Source organism: Mobula birostris, chromosome 27, assembly GCF_030028105.1.
Source record: "Mobula birostris isolate sMobBir1 chromosome 27, sMobBir1.hap1, whole genome shotgun sequence".
Classification (NCBI taxonomy): domain Eukaryota; kingdom Metazoa; phylum Chordata; class Chondrichthyes; order Myliobatiformes; family Myliobatidae; genus Mobula; species Mobula birostris.
The window spans coordinates 1,822,834-1,841,633 of record NC_092396.1 but is presented as its reverse complement, the minus strand read 5'-3'; the positions used below and the strand labels follow the sequence as shown (position 1 = coordinate 1,841,633).

At 45.4% G+C, this 18,800-nt stretch overlaps 1 protein-coding gene across 1 annotated transcript in view; it reads left to right on the top strand.

The window, feature by feature from the left end:
- Positions 1-434: 434 nt before the first annotated feature.
- The window catches only part of LOC140188467 (protein polyglycylase TTLL10-like), a 34,728-nt gene continuing 16,362 nt past the window's right edge, over positions 435-18,800 (top strand). The window contains exons 1-6 of the mRNA XM_072244757.1: positions 435-702; positions 5,715-5,874; positions 9,456-9,574; positions 11,437-11,557; positions 14,383-14,468; positions 16,807-16,978. Coding sequence (XP_072100858.1) covers positions 435-702; positions 5,715-5,874; positions 9,456-9,574; positions 11,437-11,557; positions 14,383-14,468; positions 16,807-16,978 — 926 coding nt within the window. The remainder of the gene's footprint in view (positions 703-5,714; positions 5,875-9,455; positions 9,575-11,436; positions 11,558-14,382; positions 14,469-16,806; positions 16,979-18,800) is intronic.

Below are 18,800 nucleotides of genomic sequence, written 5' to 3'. Positions count from 1 at the left end.
GCCACAAATATTTCCCCAGATATGAAAGCACTACAGCTGAAGCTAAGGCAAATTGAAGTGTGATTTGAGCCATTTTCTCTTATAGAAAAGTGTGTTAAAAGTTCACTTTGGTCTTCCAGCTTGCCAGCGTCTGCACTGAGCATCACTGGATTCCGTCAAGTCACCTTCCAGGAAAAGTCACGTTTTTTGAGAATGTGACTGAGGAAGAGGTTCCAAACGGTAAGGTTATGGATGAAGAGATTTACATTGAAGGTCTAAACTTCAGGGAAGATCAGGCACTGGAAAAGAAATCAGACAGAAATGCAAGAAACTACAAATAGTAGCACTTGATTGTGGAAATGAGTGTTGACCAACCAGTCAAACAAACACAGCATGAAGTAAAGACAGTGAAACGACCTGACTCCACTGTCAGAACAACAGTGAACGGTGGGACCATGAGTGACAGTGTCCAAGATGAAATTTCTGAAGAACAAATTCCTCTGACCAACAATCCCAGGATGAGCAAGGAGCAAACGAATGGTGGTTCTGGAATGGAAAGGAACCAGCGTTTGCCTGATCTGGCCGGAGTACCTGGAGATAGACCTGTCCTGTGGGAGGATGAGGAGGAACCTGTAGCTGCAGAGGTGCCAAATGAGAACACAAAACTTCTGAACCAAACAGTCCAAGCTCTGTTCTACCGATCAAAGAGGTTCTCCAATAAAGGTGAGGCTAGTTTCAGATTATTTGCAAGGAATTCCTGGGTAATCTCGTCCATTAGCCCTTGTTTGTGCAAATCTGTGGCTGCAACAGCAGGGTAACGGTGTAAGAGGACAGACCTGGCTACAGCAGCTGGAAGTCACAGCATGGTCTCTGTTGTAATCCATTGTCTCCTGTGGGAAGGTTTCGAGGGCTAAATGCAGGCAGTTTAGATGGGCATCATGGTTGGCATGGATGAGATGGACCAGTTTCCATACTGTATGGCTCTAAACTTCTATCAGATCCCCACATCTTCACTTCCATGGAAAACATACCCAGTCCATCCAGACTTCCCATATAACCAAAGCATTCTATCCCAGGCAATATCTTGGAAAATCTCCACTGCACCCTCTCCACTTTCTACCTAAACCATGGAAAGTAGAACCATACCAATATTTCCACTTTGGCCAAAACAATTTGGACATTAACCTTACAGTAGTATCATCAAATAAAGGGGTTTGAAAACAGGCCACTTGGCCCACTTATCCATGTGGGACCCATCCGTGATAATCCCATGGCCCAGTGCTTGGCCGTACTGCTCTTAACAAAGTATTTCAGGTTTTCATTTTCATTTGGATAGATCGTAAGCACTGTCACAACCCAGCTTCAAACACACTCTCCAACGGAGAATTTCACAACCTCACCACACTCTCTGGGTGAAGGAGGCGGCTTTCAGACCTCCTCTAAAACGCTCTACACTAACTCTACGTTCTCTAGTGCTGATAATGAAATGCTTCCTACAATCTACCCTCTCAATACACCTCGCAAATTTATATACCTCAATCATGTCACCTACTCCTCCCCAGGTAGAACAGACCCAGCTTCTCCTCACAACACAAATCATTTCCCCCATCCCAGTGAATCTCCCTGTACCTTCTTCCATCCCGCCAACTACTTCCCCCATCCCAGTGAGTCTCCCTGTACCCTCTCCAGTACCATCAGCTCCTTCCCCCATCCCAGTGAATCTCCCTGTACCCTCTCCAGTACCATCAGCTCCTTCCCCCATCCCAGTGAATCTCCCTGTACTGTCTCCCATCCTGTCAACTCCTTCCCCCATCCTAGTGAATCTCCCTGTAACCTCTCCAGTACCGCCAACTCCTTCCCCCATCCCAGGATTCCCTGTGAATGCGGAGCAGTGTATATCTGCCGGACAGGACATCCGGTGGAAACCCGCGTCAAGGAGCACAGGAGATGTATCCGCTTGCGTTATCTGGAGATATTGTCAGTAGCAGAACCCTGCATCCGCAATAGCCATAGGATTGACCTCGAAGGCACAAAACTGCTGTGTCACACCAATGGCTTTTGGAACACCTGGTAAAGGAAGCCATTGAAATAAATCTAGAGGAAAAGAAATTTAACAAAGACCAAGGTATCGCTCTTAGTAAGAACTGGAAATTGATTGTAAACAAGATGGGAAACCTGATTGGATAAGGACTAACCAATCAGGAAGGATAGATTCAGCGGGTATGATTACCACTGAACTGGCAATGGCCAGGCATCTTCCCTGAAGAAAATGGCAGAGTTTGTCATTGAAATGTCGGTTATAAGCAATATCTGTACCTAGCTGGAAGCCCAAGAATTGATTATTGGACCATTGGTAGCTTGGCATCGAGGTGGAATGGACCAATGCTAGCTTAGCATTGTGTTGCAATGAACCAATGATAGCAAGGCACTTTGATGGAATGGATCAATGATAGCTTAGTACTGTGTTGGAATGAACCAATGATAGCAAGGCACTTTGATGTAATGGACCAATGATAGCTTAGCACTGTGTTGGAATTGACCTATGATAGCTTGGCCCTGGTGTGGAATGGACCAATGATAGCTTAGCACTGTGTTGGAATTGACCTATCATAGCTTGGCCCTGATGTGGAATGGACCAATGATAGCTGAGCACTGTGGCAGACTAACACTGAGATTGTTACCGTGACAGAAAAGCAGAATATGCTGCAAATCCCCAGCAGGTCAGGTCAGGCAGCCTCTGTGAAAAGGGAAGCCGATTTAACACCTCAGGCTGAATCCTTCTCCAGATGGCCCACGCCTGCTCCTGTTTGTTGTGTTCCTCGTACAGGGACAGGATGTGATTGCTCTGCAGGGACACAGATGGGTGTTCCTGTAATACATTGATACAGCAGCAGATTACGTGTGCTGTTGTGTGATGGATTACTCCAGTGACTGGCATTAGGACACCTCGAGCTGAGGAGACATTATTATCATGTTCGATTGTCAGTGTGATGAGCTGTTTCTGTGAGGTCTAGCATTGCGAGGAGTTGGCACAGTGTTGGCTTGGCACTCTGATTGAAGCTTATTATGATGGACTGGAGCTGGGAGATAACTGTGTGGTGACTGTTAACATGATTGGCACAGGATAGACTGACACTGTACGGAATGCCTCTGGGTTACAGTTGACTGCTGTGATAGACAGGCATCGAAGATTAATAAAGTGACTGAACATGGGATTTGTTGGCACTGTTATTGTTTGAATCTGTAATCGTTTTGTACAGCAGGATGGTACTGAGATGGACTAGTACCATAATGGCTACCTACATAATGTTGTACTGTTATGGACTGTTGCAGAAATAAATTGGGAGGGTATCAGGAAATGTGCTGTTGTGTTCTGCATACATACTTTAGTAATAAATGTACTTTGAATCTTTCATTCTGTTTCTTGTTAGACAATGATCAGTGACAATCATTGAAAGTAGGGCACAGAGCAGTGCGGTAGAGCAAAGGGAACTGGCAGTGCAGCTCCTTCGTTCATTGAAAGTGGCATCACAGGTTGATAGGGTTGACCTTCATAAATCAAAGTATTGAGTACAGGAGATGGGATGTTATGTTGAAGTTGTATAAGATGTTGGTGAGACCTAACTTGAAGTATTGCGTGCAGTTTTGGTCACCTGCCTACAGGGAAGATGTAAATTAGGTTTGAAAGATTACAGAGAACACTTACAAGGAGATTGCCAAGTCTGGAGAACCTGAGTTATAAAAAAAGATTGAATAGGTTAGAATTTCATTCCTTGGAATGTAGAAAATTGAGAAGAGCTTTGATAGAGGGGTATAGAAAGCAAGAAAGCTTTATCCACTGAGTTTGGGTGAGACTACAACTAGAGGTCATGGATTAAGGGTGAAATATGAAATGTTTAAGGGGAATATGAGGGGAAACTTCATTCAAAGGGTCATGAAAGTGCGGAATGAGTGGCCAGCGCAAGTGGTGCATGTGAGCTTAATTTCAACATTTAACAGAAGTTTGGATAGGTAGATGGTAGGGGTATAGAAGGCTATGGTCTTGGTGCAGGGTGATGGGAGTAGGCAGCTTAAATATCTAGGCATGGACTAGATGGGCCAAAGGGCCTGTTTCTGTGCTGTACAGTTCTATAATTGCCCCAAGTTACGTGGGATGCCAGCAAGTACATCTGTGGTTCTTATGCATTTGTGTCCATGCTTGAACACTTCCTGGGACTGTGGGATAATGTGATTAGAATGTCCTGCTGAGAGAGACACTGATGCATAACCTTGAGAAGATGAATCTCAAGGTTGTATATGATATACATACTTTGATAATAAATGCACTTTGAACTTTGACCCTCATAATTTGGTGTCTTATTCAATTAGTTTCCCTGTTCTGCAGTTCACGTGCACACTAGGCTCGGATGTCTAAATATCTGAGTAGTAAGTAAGAATTAGTGAAGAATTTTAACCTTGCTGTTAGAGAAAAATTGACAGGTTTAGCAACACCATTTTAAGGAAGATCGCCGTCACCATTAGCATCACAGTGCATCACAGGGAGAATGCAAGACCTATTACCTCTTCAGAAAGAGTTATAAGCTATCTTGCCATTACAATAGAGTTGAAAGCTAACGTCCTTAGCAATACAACAGGTCCCAAGACCCTTCCTGGAAAGGTCAATGGTTAAAGGTCATTTATTATCAAAAGGTACAACTCTGAAATTGTTCTTCTCCAGATAGCCACAAAACCAAGAATGAAAAAAGAATGGCAGCATAATTATCAACCCCCAAATCCCACGCCCCCACGTACAAAAAAAATGAACAAAAATGGAACAGGCACTTCGGCCCCCAAATCCCATGCCCCCCGTGCAAAAAAATGAACAAAAACAGAACAGGCACTTCGGCCCCCAAATTCCACGCCCCCCCCGTACAAAAAAAATGAACAAAAATGGAACAGGCACTTCGGCCCCCAAATCCCGTGCCCCCCGTGCAAAAAAAATGAACAAAAATGGAACAGGCACTTCGGCCCCCAAATCCCGTGCCCCCCTGTACAAAAAAAATGAACAAAAATGGAACAGGCAATTCGGCCCCCAAATCCCCCCCCCACACAAAAAAATGAACAAAAACGGAACAGGCGCTTCGACCCCCAAATCCCCCCCCACACAAAAAAATGAGAATAATCAGGTGAAAAACTCAGAATACAAAACACTATAAGACTGAAAAAAAAATCTATAGTCCAAGTCCACATCCAAAGCGCAGAAAACCTGGGCAGGTGGCCAGCGATTTTTCAGGTTGGTCTCTTACATTTATTTCACAGAATTTTATCAAACATGTTTACAAAATGTGAGAATCCAACCGCTGAGTCCCTACTCAATCCACACTCACCCCAGTTAAAAACTGACAAAGGGAAGTTCAACAATTCACTTTTGGCATGTGGGAATATCAGCCTCAAAAAGTTCGTCAACTCTTAATATTTAATGTTCTCACACAGGCTCATTGCACGGAGCAAATTTCATCCTCGGATGCTGTCTGACCTGGTAAGTTCCTCCAGCAGATTGGTTGTGGCCAAGACATAGAAGGACATGGAAGTAATGTGGGCCAAATGTGCAGGTGGGCAGGAAAGGTCGACATGGGCAGAATGGGCGAAGAGCCTGGTGCTAGGCTGGATAGCTCTATGATTCTATACTGTACTTGCGGCGTTTTTGAAGAGATGTCCTTCATCTCCACCACCATACTGTCCTTCTGTCCCTGCAGGAACTGACGCTGCTCAAACTAAACCTGAAAATGCAAAACCTTGCCATGGGACTCCTCTCCAGAAACCAAAGGCCTCCGTAACACCCAAAGCCCCCAGACCCAGGAGGGAAGAGGACTGCCAGCCAAGCTTCTATGTTTCTGGAACAAATGGGACTGATTTGTAGGTATTGAGGTAGTTTCATTAGAAGTTATCCATAATACTGTCTTTTTCACAGATGGTTCAGTTATTTAGAAAGGGATTTTATTGTGGCAAATTGGAGAGGCTGGATGAAAAATGTTATGTGTTCTGGAATAATATCACGCGTACAATATGCACAGAGTACAATGTTACAAGAGGGGTCCGTGTTCACGATGTTGGGGACAGGGTCGGCACACGCGATGTCAGGGACAGGGTCCGCGTCCGCGATGTCAGGGACAGAGCCCACACACGCGATGTCAGGGACAGGGCCCGCACACGCGATGTCAGTGACAGAGCCCGCACATGCGATGTCAGGGACAGGGTCCGCGTCCACGATGTCAGGGACAGGGTCCGCGTGGGCGATGTCAGGGACAGGGCCTGCACATGCGATGTCAGGGACGGGGTCCGTGTCCGCGATGTCAGGGACGGGGTCCGCATCGCGATGTCAGGGACAGGGCCCGCACACGCGATGTCAGTGACAGAGCCCGCACACGTGATGTCAAGGACAGGGTCCGCGTCCACGATGTCAGGGACGGGGTCCGCGTGGGCGATGTCAGGGACGGGGCCCGCGTCCGTGATGTCAGGGACGGGGCCCGCGTCCGCGATGTCAGGGACAGGGTCTAACTGAAACACAAAACAAAGAGAAAACACATGGGGGATCTCTCTGCCACTGGCTCTGAGGGCAGGAGTCCAGGGACACCACCACAATCTCTCAGCAGCACTGAGGAAGATCTCACATCTGAATGCACTCAGAGACTTGTATGAGCTACAGGCTACACACACACAGTGGTCTCCATCAGCTTTCATCTTCTAAACTTCAACATAGTGAAGTCATAGAGCAATACAGCATGGACACAGGCCCCTCTGCACAACCGATCCATGCCAAGCACAGTGCCCGCCCAGCCATGTCCCAATATCCTGCCCAACCTCTCCTCAAAAGATAATCTGCATATTAAATAATTAGATCAATAAGGTAAATCTAGTGAGCCTTCTCTGAACTGATTTAATAGAGTAACACACTTCCTGACCAGTATTATAGGAGAGTTCCTTCTCTGGTCTCATCAGTGACTTACATAAATGAAACTTCCCCAGCCATACACAATGACACTCAGTTATTTTTCCTTTCTCTTTATGAATTGGGGCATGTTGATTTTTTCCAACCATCTCACAGAGCTATAATGTATCTTTCTGTAACCTCCTCAATTCTCCTTTACAATGGTCCTGGTAGGCCCATTATCTTTACCTACTCCTGCCCCACCGAACTCATGTCTGCATACCTCAACTCCATTCTATCCACCTTTGGTTCAGTCCCTTCCCACCTACACGTCACATGCTCTCGATCTCCTCAACAACTTTCAAATCCCTGGACATAACCTCTTCATTTTAACCATGGCTGTTCAGTCCCTATACACTTCTACCCCTCCCCCCCCCATCAAGAAGGCCTTAAAGCTCTCCGCTTCTTTCTCAACGAAAGGCCTTATCAGTTCGCCTCCACCACCACCCTCCCCCATCTGCAGAACTGGTTCTCACCCTCAACAAATTCCTCCTTCAGCTCCTCCACTTTCTCCAAACAGAAGTGGTAGCCATGGGCACTCACAAAGACCCCAGCTACGCCTGCCTTTTTGCTAGCTACATAGAACAGGCCAAGTTCCAAGCCTTCCCTGGCAATGCTCCCTAACTCTTCCTACACTACATCAAAGACTACACGAGTGATGCTTCCTGCACCCATGCTGAACTTGTCAATTTCATCAACTTTGCCTCCAACTTCCACCCTGCCCTTAAATTCACGTGATCTATTTATGACACCTCCCTCCCCTTTCTTGATCTCTGGAGACAAACTGTCAACCAACATCTTATATAAGCCTGCCGATTCCCATGGTTAGCTTGACAGTACCTCTTCCCACCCTGTCTCCTATAAAAATGCAATTCCTTTTTCTCAGTTGCATCCCTACCGCATCTTTTCCCAAAATGACATTTTTCCAGGACATCTGGAGATGTCCTCCTTCTTCAAAGAACGGGGGTTTCTTCCTTCACCGTTGTTGCTGGCCTCACTCGGAAGACTCTTTTTTCTCCAGCCCTTTACCGTTCCCACTCACCTGGCTTCACCTATCACTTCCAAGCTTGTCCTCCTTCCCCTCTCCTCTCGTTTTCATTCTGTCGTCCTCCCCTTTCTTTTCCCGTCCTGATGAAGGGTCTCGGCCCGAAACCCTGACAGTTTATCTCTTTTCATAGATGCTGTATTCCTCCAGCATTTTGTGTGTGTTGCTTCTATACAATTTACAATTGGCCTCTTCCCTGTTTTAGTGTCATTAACAAACTTAGCATCTACACCTTCAGTGCCAGTAGCAATGTTACAGAGGAGAAGCAGGCCTTCGGCCCACACTGTCCCTTCCAGCCATCCTACTTATCAATACTTGACCTACCCATCTGCAGATGGACCACAGTCTTCCAGTTCTTGGTGAACCAAATGATTCATTAACAGTATGTCATGAAAATACCTGCCTCCTCCACCACCTCAGGTAGCACCCTCCAGACTCCAGTCACTCCCTGTGTGAAAATATTCAACCTCAGGTCTCCTCTAAACCTCCCTCCTTCCAGCTTATCAGCACTGCCTCTTGTTTCAAGGTCCATCAGCGTGGGGAAATACCTCTAACTACCATTTGTCATTTTGTGACCTCTCAGGTTACCCTTCATCCCCCTCTGGCGCAGAGGAAACAAACCCATTTTATTCAGTCTCTCTTTATAATTATCGGGTGCTAGTGCCACCTGGCAAACGTTTCCCAGGTAGTCGACAACCAGGGCCATTGACTGGAGGCAGGACTCTGCACCCGCACCGTGTATATCGGCTGTATCGAGCAGCTGGGGAACATTTTTCAGGAAGGCATTAATCACTGGGCTTCAGGAATCAGAATTAGGTTTAGTATCACCGGCATATGTCATGAAATTTGTTGTCTTTACATCAGCAGTACATTGCAATATATAATAATAGAGAGAAAAAACATGAATTACAGTAACTATATACATATTAAATAGTCAAAATAAGTAAGCAGTGCAACTATTAAAAAAATTAAAGTAGTGAGGTCATGTTCATGGGTTCAATATCCATTCAGAAATCAGATGGATGAGGGGATGAAGCTGGTCCTGAATCATCAAGTGTGTGCCTTCAGGCTCCTGTATCTCCTTCCTGATGCCAGCAATGAGAAGAAGGCATGTCCTGGGTGATGGGGGTCCTTAGTGAAGGATGCTGCCTTTTTGAGGCATTGCTCCTTGAAGGTGTTCTGGGTACTACAGAGGCTGGTGCTCACGATGGAGCTACCTGTTTACAACTCTCTGCAGCTTACTTTGATCCTATGCAGTAGCTAACTGCCACCCCTCCCCCCACATACCAGACAATGATACAACCAGTTAGTACGCTCCCCATGGTAACCTGTGGAAATCTGAGAATGTCCTTAGTGACAAGCCAATCATGTACGGTCAGGAAACACAAGGAAAATGGACTTATTGGGTTGGTTCAGCATTCACTCTTGCACATTAAGATGTAAAACTATTTCTTTTTAACACAGAGTTGTCAGCTTTTGTGAGAGCAGGGGTTGGAAGAGAATAAACGACAATAACAGATGTGACTACTTGTTAAAGTGGTGTGAAGTCAATGTATCATCCAACTTCCAATACTTCCAAGAAGGTAAAGGCCCTTTGCAAGTAACCTACTACAGGCGGGAAGACGATCTCAGATCTCGAATGGATTGTTTTGTTTCACTGCTGAGGGGAGAGTACACTGCTCTCTAACTCCAGTAATATCTAAGAATGAAGATTTGTTCATCTTTCATTGTTTCCCTTCCCTTTATGCAGTGATAAAGTGCACCTTGTACATTCTCTTTACAAGCCATGATTTGCATCTCACTGCCCTGTCCAGTTGCAGAGCCTTCTTGTCTGCCTCAGTGCAGTTTCCATGCCATGCAGTGACGGAGCATCCTAACAAGCTGCATTATGGAACCTGCACTGCAGTGGACAGTTTCCATGCCATGCAGTGACGGAGCATCCTAACAGGCTGCATTATGGAACCTGCACTGCAGTGGACAGGGAGGCTCAAAAATGGACAGTCAAAACTGCCCAGTGCCTCACCAGCACCAGCCTACCCACCATCAAGGACAAGTATACAGAAAGGTGCTGGAAAAGGGCCAGTAACATCGTGATGGATTCCACCCACTCTGCTCATGGACTGTTTGTTCCACTCCCATCAGGGAGGAGGCTACGTAGCATCCACACCAGGACCACCGGACTCGAAAACAGTTACTTTCCCCAAGCAGTAAGGCTGATCAACACCTCCACCCATTAACTCGACCACTAATTTATTACATCTTGTCAGTCACCTTATGTACAGCCTACCATCACCTTATGCACATAGTATCAATCTACATACATATGCTATCTTATGTATTTATATTTATCATGATTTTTATTTTTGTGTTCTTTATCTTACTTTTTTTTGTGTTGCATTGGATCTGGAGTAACAATTATTTTGATCTCCTTACACTTGTGTGTTGGAAATGACGTTAAACAATCTTGAATCTTGTCTGAAGCCAGTGGACGCAGGGCTTCAGCACAGTGTGTCCTTGTTCCATCGTCTAGATGTGGGTTTAGGTGTTACTACGGTTATCAGTGCCTTTGTGTATACTGATTATCCGGTATCTAGCCATGCGGTTTCCAGTAATCAGAGGTGAATCGGTACAGCCAGTTCTGCATTCACTCAGGCTCATTGTGATACGTCCACACAACTGTGGACCATCCCCTACAAACTGAGCATGAGTACGGGTCTCTGTCCACCAGCCTGTTGTTCTTCACACGCCTTCAGCAGATGTTTAATCACTTTATGGACATACGATCAATGTATGTACAGTATATACGCTATCTCATGTATTCATATTTATTGTGGGGTTTTTTATGCTGCATCGGATCTGGAGTAACAATTATTTCATTCTCCTTTACACTCGTGTACTGGAAATGACATTAAATAATCTTAATCTTAAAGAATTTAAAAAGTCACTTATTTAGGGTTAGGGTTTGGGTGGTATAGTTGACTGGTGGTATGAGGCAGTGGTTAGGTTTAAGTTTAGAGTTTAATGTTAGGGGTTCGGGTAGTCTAAAGGACTATTTAGAGGAGTAAAACTGCTGTCCCTCACCAGCCTAGCCTATGTGTCTTCAGCCACACCTAACCACTGCATTACACCAGCATCCCCTAGACCACCCAAACCCTGAGGGGATGTGAGGGAATTATAATTGTCTACTCCGTGGAGGGAAACAAGGGAGGGTTAATAAATAGTGGTGTAGCCTCTGACATCCGTCAGGAGATAACGAGATACTGCGTTATCAGAGCATTGGTGCTGTCTGACCTGCGTTTGTACACCAAACATGTGAGAATGGACAGAAACCACTAACATGACAGGTTTGAGGCTGGTCAACATTGGCCGTTTCCAAAAACTACATTTGACATTGTTGTGATGTTTCATTGATGATTATAATATTCTGCATCTATTAATCTGACAGGTAAGCAGCTTTTAAACCAGATCCCAAACAATAAGCTACTCACCACCAAAGTTGGCCTCTCTTCTGTCCTAAAGAACTACCAACAGGCAGTATCCAAATATGGAACAATTATGAATCCAAGGTAAATCATCTCCTCCTTCTAATCTTCTGCCAGAGTGGTTGTTCACATGGCCAGAGAGAAGCATTTCACAGCCCAGAGTAAAGATGTGCTGAACTTTGATCCTTGCACAAACTGTTTAGTGACTGGGATAGGGCTCCTGCTGGAACCCAGAAGGGAAGAATTGTGAGCAGTTTTGGGCCCCTTATCTGAGAAAAGACATGCTGGCGTTGGAGAGGGTCCAGAGGAGGTTCTTATGAATGATCCCGGGAATGAAAGAGTTAATGTACGAGGAGAGTTTGATGACTCGGGACCTGCACTCACTGTAGCTTACAAGAATGAGGAGGGGATCTCATTGAAACCTACTGAACATTGAGAGGCTTACATAAAGTGGATGTGGAGAGGATGTTTCCTGTAGTGGAGGAGTCTAGGACCAGTGGGCACAGCCTCAGATTAGAGGGACATCCATTTAGAACAGAGGTGAGGAGGAATTTCTTTAGCCAGAGGGTGAGAATTGGGGATCTGTAGAATTCATTGCTACAGACAGCTATGGAGGACAAGTCGTTGTGTATATTTAAAGCAGAGGTTGATCGGTTCTTGATTAGTCAGGGCATCAAGGTTATAGGGGAAAGACAGGAGAATGAGGTTGATAGGGATAATAAATCAACCATGATGGAATGGCAGAACAGACTCAATGGGCTGAATGGCCTAATTCTGCTCCTGTGTCTTATGGTCTTATTGTCTTGACGATGAACTATCTGACTGGATAGTTGAGCAGACACTGTTGACCACTACCCGAGACAAACTTCCACCACATTCATTCACATTACTCATTCCTAATCACCTGAACCAGCATGTTGGTCCTATAGCTCAGAAAATTCTTTGCAGTTCAGTCCTTCTGCGTTTGTAGAGTCTGATGAGCTGGTTTCCTCTGCTCCTTCAGGTGATGCACAGCAAACCACAACACATCCCTGGGTGGGAACAGTACTCCTGAGAGCACCTCTAATTGTCATGCTTGTTTCTGTCATGGCATGCACTGGCAACAATCAAACCCAGGTGCGGAGTGATGGCAGACTCCCATGTAGAAATGGAAACAAGAGATTATGCATAGAATATCGGTGGATCGACTGAGCGACCCCACAAGACAAGAACAGGGACCCCGTGATAAGCACGAATCAGAAGTCCACTTTAAATAATCACAGTACATGGAAAACCCATGCCAGTCAAAAGAAACTTGAGAAGATTACCCAGAAAGCAGAAGGGGTTCTCTGAGGCCTCCATCAGTCAGGGTTGACCTTGGATATTGCATCCTAGCTGACTAGATATGCAAGTCTGGGCAGTACGATATGGAGAGCAAGCCGTTGCCCATGTAGCAAGCTCCCCCTCTCCATGCATCTGATGAACCCAAAGGAACGGCAGAGAGCGATACAGTTTGGTACCAGCAGCTTTGCAGGAGTTACCAGTCAGCATTGAACTCAATGTTGCCTTAAGGACTCCAGCTCTGGATTTTTCCCTCGGGGTTTACTCCCGAAGCCTTCCCTATGAGTGGGTATAGCTGCAAGGCCGTGGAGGTTCGAGATCAGAGTTTTCCTTCTCCTGGATGAGCTGCCAACCACAGATGATGAGCCCAAAGTGACTGGTTTTACAGCAACGGTAATCTGCCTTTGCCCCTTCAATAGAAACGGTTCTGCCAGGCGTAGTAGTTAAACCACGCGTGAAGGCCAGGAGCTGGACATGGTTGTCAGAGGCTACACACCATTGGGAGCATTTAATAGGTAGTGGGAGCTTGTCCAGCTATAACAGCCTTAGGGAACCAAATGGGGTTAACAGCCGAAAATAAGACAATTAACAGATACAAGTGTTCTAGAAACGTAGGAACCCCACACTCTGCAGCTCACCACACGGGCCAGCAGGGCTCATGACTAGTTCTTATTATCTGTGTCCTTTGGTTACCAACCCTCTCAGCAGCAGAAAATCTTTTACCCTCTTTTAAAATCTTCAGAATTTTGAATACCTCCATGAATCTTCTGGTAAATAAATTAGCAAGGAGATAAATTGGTTCATTATTGTCCAATGCTGAGTGGTGGGGTAAAGATATGTCTCTACCAAAGGAGGTATAAGGTACTCCTTCCCTCCGCTAGCCTGCAGGTCACCCTTGGGCAAGGGGTAGCACCTGTTTATTACCCCATCGCCGATCAGGGTCATGTGAAGTCATGGGAGCAGGTGCTGGATGGTCGTATGAGCGGCTGGTGCATATCACAAGACCTGGTTATGCGAGCACTGACACCAGGCAGACAATCTCTGTAGAGCATTGATAATGGCTGGGGTCATCTGTCTTGTGAGGACACTGCCCAGAAGCAGGCAATGGCAAACCATTTCTGCAGAAAAATTTGCCAAGAGCAATTATGGTCAAAGACATGACACATAATGATGATGATGATGATGATTGTCAAATGTACTAAAGTCTGGTGAAAAAAACTTGTCTTGCATACCATCCATACAGATCAGATCGTAACACAGTGCATTGAGGTAGAACAAGGTAAAACAATAACAGAATGCAGAATAAAGTGTAACAGCTACAGAGAAAGTGCAGTGCAGGCCTCAATGGGGTAGACTGTGAGGTCAAGAGTCTATCTTGTCATACTAGGGAACCATTTAATAGTCTGAAAACAGGGGGTGAGAAGCTGTCTTTGTGCCTAGTGGTATGTACTTTCAGGCTTTTGTAACTTTTGCCTGATGGGAGAGGGGAGAAGAGAGGAGGATGTCCGGGTGGATGGGAGCTCCTATTATGCTGGCTACTTTCATTGTGGAGACCTACAGAATACATAAACACTAACTTTTGTTTCCAGGATCTTGAAGGTGGAAGAATTTTATCCTGAAACATATCGCATGGATGTGAAAAGTGAACGTCTGGCTTTCCTGAAAATTATGGGAGGTATTATTTCTTCCCAGCCTATTGGAATATTACCTTCATCAGGCAGGCATTGAATATTAAGGTTGAGAAGTTTTGTTACAAGTTTTAAAAAACACTTGTTAACCACACAACAAGGTGCATTCCTGGTCACCACACTGTAGAAAGGATGTGATTCCACCAGAGAAAGTGAAAAGGCCCCAGGACATTATTCCCTACAGCACGAGGCAATGATGAAAGATTTGATAGAAGTATACAAAATTATGAGGGGTATAGATAGGGTAAATGCAAGTAGGCTTTTTCCAATGAGCTTGGGTGAGACTAGAACAAGAGGGAGTTCATAGGTTAAGGGTGAAAGGTGAAAAGCTTAAGGGAAACACGAGGGGAAACATAGAAACATAGAAAATAGGTGCAGGAGTAGGCCATTCAGCCCTTCGAGTCTGCACCACCATTCAGTATGATCATGGCTGATCATCCAACTCAGAACCCTGTACCTGCCTTCTCTCCATACCCCCTGATCCCTTTAGCCTCAAGGGCCATATCTAACTCCCTCTTAAATATAGCCAATGAACTGGCCTCAACTCTTTCCTGTGGCAGAGAATTCCACAGATTCACCACTCTCTGTGTGAAGAAGTATTTCCTCATCTCGGTTCTAAAAGGCTTCCCCTTTATCCTTAAACTGTGACCCCTCGTTCTTGACTTCCCCAACATCGGGAACAATCTTCCTGCATCTAGCCTGTCCAATCCCTTTAGGATTTTATACGTTTCAATCAGATCCCCCCTCAATCTTCTGAATTCCAACGAGTATAAGCCTAGTTCATCCAGTCTTTCATCATATGAAAGTCCTGCCATCCCAGGAATCAATCTGGTGAACCTTCTCTGTACTCCCTCTATGGCAAGGATGTCTTTCCTCAGATTAGGGGACCAAAACTGCACACAATACTCCAGGTGTGGTCTCACCAAGGCCTTGTACAACTGCAGTAGTACCTCCCTGCTCCTGTACTCGAATCCTCTCACTATAAATGCCAGCATACCATTCGCCTTTTTCACCGCCTGCTGTACCTGCATGCCCACTTTCAATGACTGGTGTATAATGACACCCAGGTCTCGTTGCACCTCCCCTTTTCCTAATCGGCCACCATTCAGATAATAATCTGTTTTCCTGTTTTTGCCACCAAAGTAGATAACCTCGCATTTATCACATTCAACTTCTTCACTCAGAGGGCGATGAGAGAGTGGAATAAGCTGCCAATGCAATTGGTGCCTGCGATTTTGATTTCAGCTTTGAAGATAAGTTTCCATAGGTACATGGATGATAGGGGTATGGGGGGCTACGGTCTGGGTGTAGATCGTTGGGAGTAGTCCCGTAACTTTGATCGATAATTTCCTCATTCTCCCGTACAAACCAAAGGTCATCCAACTGCTGCTCCAGATCCCTAACATGGGTTCAAGGAGCTGCAGCCGGATGCACTTCATGCAGATGTAGTTCCCTGGGAGAATCTGGGTTTCCCAGGTCTCCAACATCTGGCATGAAGGACACACAATGGCCATTTAAACTACACTAAGTACCCCTGATACAGTAAATTTAACAGAAACTTACCCAGACAACTTACCCAGAACCAACGTCTCTTCCGAGCTGAAGACTCCTTTGAGCCAAAGCCTGACACTCCCACTCCCACCTCTGGCCCACTCCCAACGATCTGACAGCAGAGATAATGGATGGGGTGAAGACTGATGAGGAAGAGGTGTTGTCCTAACCAAAGAGAAATGTTCGATCACATCGCTTGTACATGAAGGGATATCAACATGACATTACTATCCCAATAGATTTCATGTCCAGCAAGGATGAGAAGGTGCAGCTTTGAAAAATGTACATAATCAGTCAGTGAATGTATGGACAAATCTCCACAAGTGGCAGGGAATTCTTCCACACAGAGAGTGGCGGATTCCTGGAACGAACCACTGGGTAAAGTGTGGAAGCAGATACAAGTGGGGCATTAAAAAGGTTTTCAGATCGATGTAGGAATATGCAGGGAATTGAGGTATATGGATCATTGAGTAGGCAGACAGAATTAGTTTAATTTGTCATCATACTCAGCACAGATATGATGGACCAAACAACAACAGTCCGCCAGTGGCACTGAGGATTAGTCTACGGTGCTCTGACCAACAACAGTCTGCCAGTGTCTCTGGGGATTAGTCTCCGATACCATGACCAGCAGAGGTAGGGTTGGAGTGTTGATGTTGTTTGCCCTTTCCTCTGGCTCTACAATAATCTGTGGAATTAAATCAACTTTATAATTTCTAGGATGGGTTATTTCCTTCTGCCAAAGGAATGTTATCCTTGTTTCTGTTCACACAGATGGGTCAGTCTGGATTTCCAAACCTGGTGGATCAAACCTGGGTCGAGGCATCTTCCTGCTAAAGTGTCCGGAAGACTTGTTGGACTTCCATAGAAAGGTAGAGAGCGTGGAGCTGGACGCTAACGGCAGGATGAGTTACAGCAGTTTACCCTTCAACAGAATCATGCAAAGGTAGAATCAGACTGTCAGGCAACCTGAACCCTGTACAATACACACCGAGATAAATCAGACTATTAGACAACCTGAACCCTGTACAGTACACACCAAGGTACAATCGGACTGTCAGACAACTAGAACCCTGTACAACACATACCAAGGTACAATAGGACTCTCAGGCAACCTGAGACCTGTACAATACACACCAAGATACAATCAGACTGTCAGACAACCTGAACCATAGAACCATAGAACCATAGAAACTACAGCACAGAAACAGGCCCTTTGGCCCTTCTTGGCTGTGCTGAACCATTTTCTGCCTAGTCCCACTGACCTGCACACGGACCATATCCCTCCATACACCTCCCATCCATGTATCTGTCCAATTTATTCTTATATGTTAAAAAAAGAACACGCATTTACCACCTTGTCTGGCAGCTCATTCCATACTCCCACCACTCTCCGTGTGAAGAAGCCCCCCCCTAATGTTCCCTTTAAACTTTTCCCCCCCTCACCCTTAACCCATGTCCTCTAGTTTTTTTCTCCCCTTGCCTCAGTGGAAAAAGCCTGCTTGCATTCACTCTATCTATACCCATCATAATTTTATATACCTCTATCAAATCTCCCCTCATTCTTCTACGCTCCAGGGAATAAAGTCCTAACCTATTCAACCCTTCTCTGTAACTGAGTTTCTCAAGTCCCGGCAACATCCTTGTAAACCTTCTCTGCACTCTTTCAACCTTATTTATATCCTTCCTGTAATTTGGTGACCAAAACTGAACACAATACTCCAGATTCGGCCTCATCAATGCCTTATACAACCTCATCATAACATTCCAGCTCTTATACTCAATACTTTGATTAATAAAGGCCAATGTACCAAAAGCTCTCTTTATGACCCTATCTACCTGTGACGCCACTTTTAGGGAATTTTGTATCTGTATTCCCAGATCCCTCTGTTCCACTGCACTCCTCAGTGCCTTACCATTAACCCTGAATGTTCTACGTTGGTTTGTCCTTCCAACGTGCAATACCTCACACTTGTCAGTATTAAACTCCATCTGCCATTTTTCAGCCCATTTTTCCAGCTGGTCCAAGTCCCCCTGCAGGCTCTGAAAACCTTCCTCACTGTCTACTACACCTCCAATCTTTGTATCATCAGCAAACTTGCTGATCCAATTTACCACATTATCATCCAGATCATTGATATAGATGACAAATAACAATGGACCCAGCACTGATCCCTGTGGCACACCACTAGTCACAGGCCTCCATTCAGAGAAGCAATTCTCTACCACCTGTGCACTGTGCACAATACACACCAAGGTACAATCAGACTGTCAGGCAACCTGAAACCTGTTCAATACACACCAAGGTACAACTGGACTATCAGATAACTGGAACCCTGTACAATACACACCAAGATACAATCATACTATCAGACAACCTGAACCATGTACAGTACACACCAAGATACAATCAGACTGTCAGGCAACCTGAGACCTGTACAATACACACCAAGAATCAGACAGTGTAGTGTACATTATTGTGTGGCACACGTCTGGGTGAAAGGTTTTCGGTTCAGGACCCCCTGCCATTGCCTGTCCCTCCTGTATGCTGCAGCCTCAGAAACTCAGGCATGACTGTAAGCATTTCTCACAGAAACACAGAAGATCTTGTGAAAAGTTTTCAAAGGACAGCAGTGGTTCTCCCCCAATATTCATCCCTCTGCTGATATGCCATCGTTGTGTCCGGAGGTCACTTTGCACCCATTTGCTGCCACATTTGCTTGTCAGTGTTGGCTCTTTGGCCAATCAGAAATCTGTATCCTCAAACT